This window comes from Peromyscus californicus, unplaced genomic scaffold, assembly GCF_007827085.1.
Source record: "Peromyscus californicus insignis strain IS unplaced genomic scaffold, ASM782708v3 Scaffold_11__1_contigs__length_118956290, whole genome shotgun sequence".
Lineage (NCBI taxonomy): Eukaryota > Metazoa > Chordata > Mammalia > Rodentia > Cricetidae > Peromyscus > Peromyscus californicus.
In genome coordinates, this window is record NW_026294402.1 from 17,791,784 (window position 1) to 17,800,496 (window position 8,713).

At 46.8% G+C, this 8,713-nt stretch overlaps 1 protein-coding gene across 2 annotated transcripts; it reads left to right on the top strand.

Annotated features, from left to right (window-relative positions):
• Window positions 1-783: 783 nt before the first annotated feature.
• LOC128120559 (zinc finger protein 709) lies at window positions 784-8,713 on the top strand. Of its 2 annotated transcripts, XM_052754723.1 has the most exons (4): window positions 784-889; window positions 3,125-3,251; window positions 3,472-3,532; window positions 6,864-8,713. In XM_052754723.1, the coding sequence occupies exons 1-4, from the start codon at window positions 887-889 to the stop codon at window positions 8,593-8,595; spliced, it is 1,923 nt and encodes a 640-aa protein (XP_052610683.1). In that variant the 5' UTR covers window positions 784-886; the 3' UTR covers window positions 8,596-8,713. The 2 variants fall into 2 exon arrangements, with proteins under 2 accessions (XP_052610683.1, XP_052610688.1); XM_052754728.1 differs by lacking the exon at window positions 3,125-3,251 and having other exon boundaries at window positions 818-889.

Consider the following 8,713-nt stretch of genomic DNA (forward strand, 5'->3'; position numbering starts at 1 on the left):
TGCTTGTATGGACGTATGTTGGTGCACCATGTGCTTGCAGTTTCCACAGAGGCCAGAAGAGGGCACTGGATGCCATGAAGTTGGAGTTACGAGCAGCAACGTGAGTGCTGGGAACTGAACCAGGGTCCTCTGAAAAAGCAGCCAGTGCTTTTAACCACGGAGTCGTTTCTTAAGGCTTGTTGAGGGCACTTTTAAATGTTCAAATTTAAATATGGTGCGTTCACTTTGAAGCATCTCTTTGTAAATTCGGGTCATACATAGTCGTGAGATGCCGACCAGCGTCGTGATAAGCTTGAGAGGCCATCAGTAGAATCTTCTCATTTCAGAATTAAAACAAATAAAAAGCACGCGAAGTGTGTGTGTGTGTGTGTGTGTGTGTGTGTGTGTGTGTGAAGGACACCTCTCGGGAGTCTCCTGTCATGTGGCCAGATTATCAGGCTCTCGGTAAGTGTCTTTTCCCTGCTGAGCCACCTGGCAGACCCTGTTTATTCTGTTTCTGCTTTGGCCTGTCCTCTTGCTTTGGACAAAGTGGCTCTCGCTTTATCTAGAAAGTAAATCTGGAAATTCCTGCGCCCGCTTCTGTCCCTTCATTCAGCTGGAGCTGCGACAAACACCAAAGAACAGGCCGTGGTCCCAGAATAAATCCTCACTAAAATGCCCTACTAGGCGACAGCCTTGGCAGGGCGGCTCCGGGAGCATCTCGGTGCTCAGCTGTCATTCAGGCAAAGGGGCGTGTCCGCGCCGGCTGTCCAATTAGAGACGCCGGCGTAAAGGCGTGGGAGCCACAGGGCGGAGGGCAAGGGGACCGCTAAGGCCCGTCACTCCTCATTCATGTTCGCACCCGGGTGTCGGCGCGGGAGGCGGGAGCCTGGGAGGACGCCGGGAAATGGTAGGTGAGGCCCGCCGGCCGAGGACGGGGAGGGACAATTGTAACCTGACGCAGCCGGGCGCGACGGGAGCCGGCCTCTGCTTCTGCTTTGGAGTCTGCGCGAGCGGCCGTCTTGGTTCGGCCTGGTTCGGCGCAGCTCGGCCCTGTCCAGCTCCGCTCGGCTCCTCTCGGCTCTGCCCGGCCCTGCTCGGCTCTGTTCGGCTCTGCCCGGCTCGGCTCTGCCCGGCTCGGCTCTGCCCGGCTCTGCCCGGCTCTGCCCCCCTCGGCTCTGCCCCCCTCGGCTCTGCCCGGCTCGGCTCTGCCCGGCTCGGCTCTGCCCGGCTCTGTTCGGCTCTGTTCGGCTCGGCTCTGCCCGGCCCGGCTCTGCCCGGCTCGGCTCTGCCCGGCTCGGCTCTGCCCGGCTCGGCTCTGCCCGGCTCGGCTCTGCCCGGCTCGGCTCTGCCCGGCTCGGCTCTGCTCGGCTCTGCCCGGCTCGGCTCTGCCCGGCTCGGCTCTGCCTGGCTCTCCTCTCTGCCCACCTAGCCCCAGCTCCGCTAGGCTCCGACCCGCTCTGTCCCGCACCGCTAATCCAATGTGGTGACTCCGGGCTCAGGTGCGGAGTCACGCGGATTCCCAGCCCGTCCTGGCTCCCCGAATAACGGGACCTGTTTCCCTTTAAGTTTTCCAGAATTGTGGGCGGGAGGGTCCCGAATGCACGACTCCGTGCTTCTCTCTTGGCTCTCCCTAAATCCCCAGGTTTTCAAATGGCAATCTCCCTTCCATTTGATTGCATCTTGTGTCAGCTGTCACCAGTGGTGCGTTCCAACCAGAGGCAGTGTTTTAATTATAATTTTAGAACAAATGAACTATCTTTACTTTTTTTTTCTTTCCCAAGATTTTTGATCCTCTTTTTGAAATTATTTACTTATTGTGAAGGGGGACGGGTGTTGTCAGAGCCAGTGTGTGGAGGCCGGGGACAATTTGCTGCATTAGGCTCTCCTAAGGGATCGAACTGAGGTGGTCAGGCGTGGTCAAAAGCGCCCCTACTTGGTGAGACGTCTCGATGTTACTGTGACTGTTTAAAAAAAATTTTTTGCCCCCCTGGGCGGTGGTGACGCAGGCCTTTGATTCTGGAATCCGGGAGGCAGAGGCAGGAGGATCTCTTGAGTGGCCAGACTGGTCTTCAGAGTGAGTTCTAGGACAGTCAGGGTTACATAGAAAAACCTTGTCTAAAAAAGAAAAAAAAATTAGAGATTCTTTTTTACTGTGTGTGTCTGTGTTGAGTGTATGCTCTGTGAGTGTGTGCGTGTGTGTGTGCGTGCGCGCGCGCGCGTGTGTGAGTGTGTATGTGTACGTGCGTGCTCGTGTTTGTGCCCATGTATGTCAGAAGAGGCCTAGAATTACAGGCAGTTCTGAGTTGCCTGATGTGGGTACTAGGATTTGTTAAGTCTCACTCAGGACAGATGCCTAACTGAGAAGCTTATTTTACATGTCAAAGCGGACTCTGGCTGCCAGTCTATCCCAGCAACTCCACTACAGGATCATTCTGGCTGGCATACCCCGCCTCTTGCCCTAAACTCTCTAGCCCAGGGACTGGGCTGGGCCCCTTCCCCAGGCTTCTGATTCCTATTTAACCTCAGCCATGGGCTACACCCCTTTGCCTCCTGGTCTCTGGGTTCCCTCTTTTTGCTCCCTCTCTCTTCTCCTCCTTTCTGGCTCTGCCCCCACCCCTGTCCCCATGATCTGGTTCAGTCTCGACCTTCCAGATGCTTCTAGCTATGCCTTCCTCATATCTACAATAACCCCCCTCATCCATACATTAGAGCAGTCATTTCTTCATTTCGTTCATGATCCAAACACAGGTCTTTTTTTTTTTTTTCATGTTCTCCCCAACACACAAATGCTTTATCAATACAACGTATATAAACTATAAGGAAGGAAGAAGTGCATTCAGGGTGCAGAGAGCTCTGGGAGGAGGTTGCAACAGGTAGATGCTCACGGTAGGAAGGGTGTCTTCAGAGGAAAGGCAGGTTCAGGTGTGGCAGCTGCTCAAGCCTCTCTCCTTGCTCACGATCTATCGTGAGAGGCACTCCATTCAAAGGGAAGTATGCAGTCTGATTTGTGGGAGAGCAGTGAGCCTTGGCTGGACGTGTTATAGAAGTATGTCTGGAGAACACAGAATCGTGTGGGCTTCTTTATGAGGGAGTGTGCCAGTCTCACGTCCTTCTTTACATTTAAATACATGGGATGTTTTAGGACTCGGTGGCTTTCGAGGATGTGGCTGTGAACTTCAGCCATGAGGAGTGGGCTCTGCTGGACCCGTCTCAGAAGAAACTGTACAGAGATGTGATGCAGGAGACCTTCACTAACTTGGCTTCCATTGGTAAGAATAAAATTATCCTTAAACCTAGATTATTAGAAAACAAATATTTCTTGCTCATTAATGAGATTTCAGTATTCAGCATGTAAGAAGGAATAGTTAGGCAAGCAGGTGTGCAAGAATATCATGGTATGGTTCACCACGGACCTAGAGTCTGTGAATTTTTCTGTCATTTGTAATGTTGTTTTTTTTTTTTGTTTGTTTGTTTTGTTTTTTCTCTTAGGGGAAAATTGGGAAGACCAGAGCCTTGGGGATGAGTACGAAACCCAGGGAAGAAATATAAGGTGAGTTGTACTCATAAAAGAAACTGGAGTCCCATGATGGAGTCTTAGTATGCTGTGGGAAACAACACCAAGAACCCAATGTCCTGTTTATTTATTTTTAGAAAACTTTCATGAGGAGTTTTTTTTTTTTAATATTTTTGATGCTGGAGGAATGACTGAGGGGTTAAAGGTATTTTTTGCTCTTGTGAAGGACCTGGTTTCAATTCTCAGCACCCAAATCAAGTGGTTCACAACCTCCAGTAAATCCAACTCCAAAAGATATGATGTCCTCTTCTGGCTTCCTTGGGTACTGCACCTACATGTTACACATACAGGCAAGCAGGTGCACACACACAAATATTTAAAATTGTAAGTATTTATTTTAAATTATTTGTGTCTGAGTTAATATACATTTGTGCATGGCCTGAGGAGGCCAGAAGAGGATGTTGGGTCACCCAGTTACAGGCAGTTGGGGGTTGTCCACTAGGGGTGGATGCTGGGAACCAAACTCAGGAGCTCTGGAAGAACAGCAAGTGTCCTTAACCGCTGTGACATCTCCCTAGCCCTCAAGCCCCCAAGATTATGGCATTGTTTTCTTTCTCTTTTTTTAAGATTTATTTGTTTTAATTTATGTGTCCCTGTGTGGGTATGCACACATGAGTGCAGCTACCTACAGAAGCCAGAGGGCGTAAGATTTCCTGGAGAGCTGGAGGTGGTTATGAGCCACCTGATGTGGGTGTTGGGAACTAAACTCAGGTCCTCTGTAAGAGCAGCCAGGGCTCTTAACTGTTGAGATATCTCTCCAGCTTCTCACCAAGAACTTTTAAAAATGACATAGCTGTGCAATATTCAAAGAATAACTCACCTTGAAACAGTATTAAGAAACTGCACATCAAAGCAGCCGAAAAAGAAACTACACATTATGAATATCACTTACACTTTTTAGATGTACTTGTTTTATGTATGTGAATGTTTTGCTTCCATATATGTGTACCATGTGCATGTCTAGTACCTGCAGAGGTTAGAAGAGGGTGCTGGTTCTTAGATCTGGAGTTACAGACAGTTGTGAGCTATCACATGGGTGCTGGGAACAGAATCTCAGTCATCTGCAAGAGCAACAAGTACTCTTAAAAAATAGTATCAACTTTTATTCAAAAGACAAAAAGGAAACTCAGCCAGGAAAAAAAAACCTGTAAGCTACCAATGATTCTATGTGTACAGAAATTAAATAAACACTGGTTTCACAAGTCACACAAAATTAACTCCAAGTGACCCCTTAAATTGTTAACTTTCTGACTCTCCAACTCTGGGCATTTCCTCCAGATAGGCCCCAAGCTCCAGAGCTCTGCAAATGGAGGTGATCTCCTCCAGAGCCTACTATAGCTCTACGGCCCCTCGTGTTGCTTGTGGTTTCAGGCAAACCCAACCCCAATGATGCCCAATCACAAAACAGTGTTGAAGAATAATTTAATATTTGCTTCCTGCCACATGGGTTGTGTCACAAGATGTGTGGCATCTGCCTTATTCACCTGCCATACGCCATGCAAACCTGAGATACCTCTACAGCTCAGAAACTCATTTGTGCCCTGGAACTGGACTTCACAGAATCACACCATGGTGGCTGACAGTAGCAAAAAGTTGAAAACATTCTAATCATGGATTGCTGGAGGACGATGCCCATCACATCCTTTCTACTAGTTTCTAAGCTATGTAACGTTTGTAAGACTTACCTGAGAGTGGATTATAACATTCAGAACTTCTAGAAACCAGACCTTCAGTTTTCCAATCTGTCTTCCCACTGCACAGCAGAAGCAAAGCCTGTGTGTGCACATTGTGCAGTGATATTACAAGCTCATAGTCCTCCATGCCAGGATGGCAGAGCTACCCCTCCCCAGGAAATCCACACTCAACAAACTCTGAGGCTAATGGACACTGCCCAGGTCACCACAGGGACCAACAGAACCTCAGTCTGGCTCATGGTCCATCCCAGACCAAGCAGCTTTGACAGCTCAGCCAACCTTCTCTTCTTGGTCTGGGGACAGTGGCCCCCACACTCACCATGGCATAGATTTTGGTCTTCCTTATAGCTCCTTACAGCAAAACAAGTGCAGAATCCTGCAAAGAACCTGTAAGCTACTTCCCACTGGTACTCCTGAATGCTAAGCCTTGCTGGAGTTCCTCATTAGCTTGGAATATCCACCTGGACTTCAGGACATTCCCCTCCCAGTTGAGCAGAGACCAGATAACTCATATAGCCCAAACTTTCCCAGCTCTGCCCTTCCCCGCTAAGGCGAGATGGCTCTAATCTGGGAAATTTGTACTTTGGTAAAATTTTCATTTCCCTAGAGCACTTCCTGTTCCTCTTCTAAGGCACAGGGTTCTATGTGTGCATGTTCCATTTCACACTCAATGTCCAGTGCAGCCAAGCTTTTGCTTCATAGTTGGGAGGTCCTGTAGCCAAACACAGGTCACATTCAAACAGTAACTGTTGTCAAACAAAAGGGGCCATGGATGAGAACACAATGAAGGGACTATGGGAGGGCTGTTTCAACTTTTTTTTTTTTTTTTTTTTTTTTTGGTTTTTCGAGACAGGGTTTCTCTGTGTAGCTTTGCGCCTTTCCTGGAACTCGCTTTGGAGACCAGGCTGGCCTCGAACTCACAGAGATCCGCTTGGCTCTGCCTCCCGAGTGCTGGGATTAAAGGCGTGCGCCACCACCGCCTGGCTCTGTTTCAACTTTTTTTTTTTTCTTCTTTTTTTTTTTTTTTTTTTCGAGACAGGGTTTCTCTGTGTAGCTTTGCGCCTCTCCTGGAACTCACTTGGTAGCCCAGGCTGGCCTCGAACTCACAGAGATCCGCCTGGCTCTGCCTCCCGAGTGCTGGGATTAAAGGCGTGCGCCACCACCACCCGGCTCTGTTTCAACTTTTTTTTTTTTTTTTTTTTTTTTTGTTTTTGTTTTTGTTTTTTGTTTTTCGAGACAGGGTTTCTCTGTGTAGCTTTGCGCCTTTCCTGGATCTCGCGCTGTAGACCAGGCTGGCCTCGAACTCACAGAGATCCGCCTGCCTCTGCCTCCCGAGTGCTGGGATTAAAGGCGTGCGCCACCACCGCCCGGCTGTTTCAACTTTTTAACAGAATTTTTTTGGGATTAAAATTGCAACAAGTACTCTTAACTGCTGAGCTGTCTCTCCAGCCCCAATATCACTGTTTTGATAGTAGCTATGGTTAAACTCTTTCAAAGGACTCATTATATACATGCCACCTGAAAACTGAAAAAGTATGTCATTGATATCCTTAATCTTTGATTATAATCGTTAATAAAGAAACCACTGATAATATAATTCTCATTCTTCACAGAGCTCATGTAGAACAGAGACCCTGTGAATGGAAAAGTCCATGTAGGGAAACCTTCATCCAGGTTCCAGTTCTTAAACAGAACAAGAAAATTCTTCCCGGAGTAAAACCCTATGAATGCAGTGTGTGCAGAAAAGTTTACATGTGTCATTCATCTCTTAAAAGGCATATGAAATCTCATACTGAACACAAACAGTATGAGAATCACAAATATGGAGAAAAGTCATATGAATGTAAAGAATGTGGGAAAACATTCAACTTTCGAAGTTCATTTCGAATACATGAAAGGACTCACACTGGAGAGAAACCCTACGAATGTAAACAATGTGGGAAAGCTTTCAGTTGGCCCAGTTCCTTCCAGATACATGAAAGAACGCACACTGGAGAAAAACCCTATGGGTGTAAGGAATGTGGCAAAGCCTTCATTTATCATACCACCTATCGAGGACACATGAGGATGCACACAGGTGAAAAACCCTATCAATGTAAAGAATGTGGGAAGACTTTCAGTCATCCCAGTTCATTTCGAAACCATGAAAGAACTCACTCTGGAGAGAAACCCTACAAATGTAAACAATGTGAAAAAGCTTTCAGATATTACCAAACTTTTCAAATACATGAAAGGACCCACACTGGAGAAAAACCTTATCAGTGTAAACAGTGTGGGAAAGCCCTCAGTTGTCCCACATCTTTTCGAAGTCATGAAAGGATTCACACTGGAGAAAAACCATATAAATGTAGAAAATGTGGCAAAGCCTTTAGTTTTCCCAGTTCCTTTCGCAAACATGAAAGAATTCACACTGGAGAGAAACCTTATGATTGTAAGGAATGTGGGAAAGCATTCATTTCTCTTCCAAGCTTTCGAAGACATATGATAATGCACACTGGAAATGGGCCTTATAAATGTAAAGAGTGTGGGAAAGCCTTCGATTGTCCCAGCTCATTTCAAATTCATGAGCGAACACACACTGGAGAGAAACCCTATGAATGTAAGCAGTGTGGGAAAGCCTTCAGTTGTTCTAGTTCTTTTCGGATGCATGAAAGGACTCACACTGGTGAGAAACCCCATGAATGTAAACAGTGTGGGAAAGCCTTCAGTTGTTCCAGTTCTGTCCGAATACATGAAAGGACTCACACTGGAGAGAAGCCCTATGAGTGTCAACAGTGTGGTAAGGCCTTTAGTTGTTCCAGTTCCTTTCGAATGCATGAGCGAGTTCATACTGGAGAGAAACCCTATGAATGTAAGCAATGTGGTAAGGCCTTTAGTTTTTCCAGTTCTTTTCGGATGCATGAAAGGACTCACACTGGAGAGAAGCCTTATGAATGTAAGCAGTGTGGGAAAGCCTTCAGCTGTTCCAGTTCTTTTAGAATGCATGAAAGGACTCACACAGGAGAGAAACCTTATGAATGTAAGCAATGTGGGAAAGCCTTCAGCTGTTCCAGTTCCATTCGAATACATGAAAGAACTCATACTGGAGAGAAACCTTATGAATGTAAACAGTGTGGTAAGGCCTTCAGCTGTTCCAGCTCTGTGCGAATACATGAAAGAACTCACACTGGAGAGAAGCCCTATGAGTGTCAACAGTGTAACAAGGCCTTCAGTTGCTCCCGTTCTTTTCGGATCCATGAAAGAACTCACACTGGAGAGAAACCTTATGAATGTCAACAGTGTGGGAAAGCATTCAAGTGTTCTCGTTCCTTTAGAATACATGGAAGAACCCATAATGGACAATGATTCTTTAGATGCAAATCATGCGATAAAACCTCCAGTGTCCCATTACCCTTTGATGATACAAAAAGACTCTTGCTTAGCAAAACCTTGTGAATAAAATAAAAATATGGAAAACTTTTCA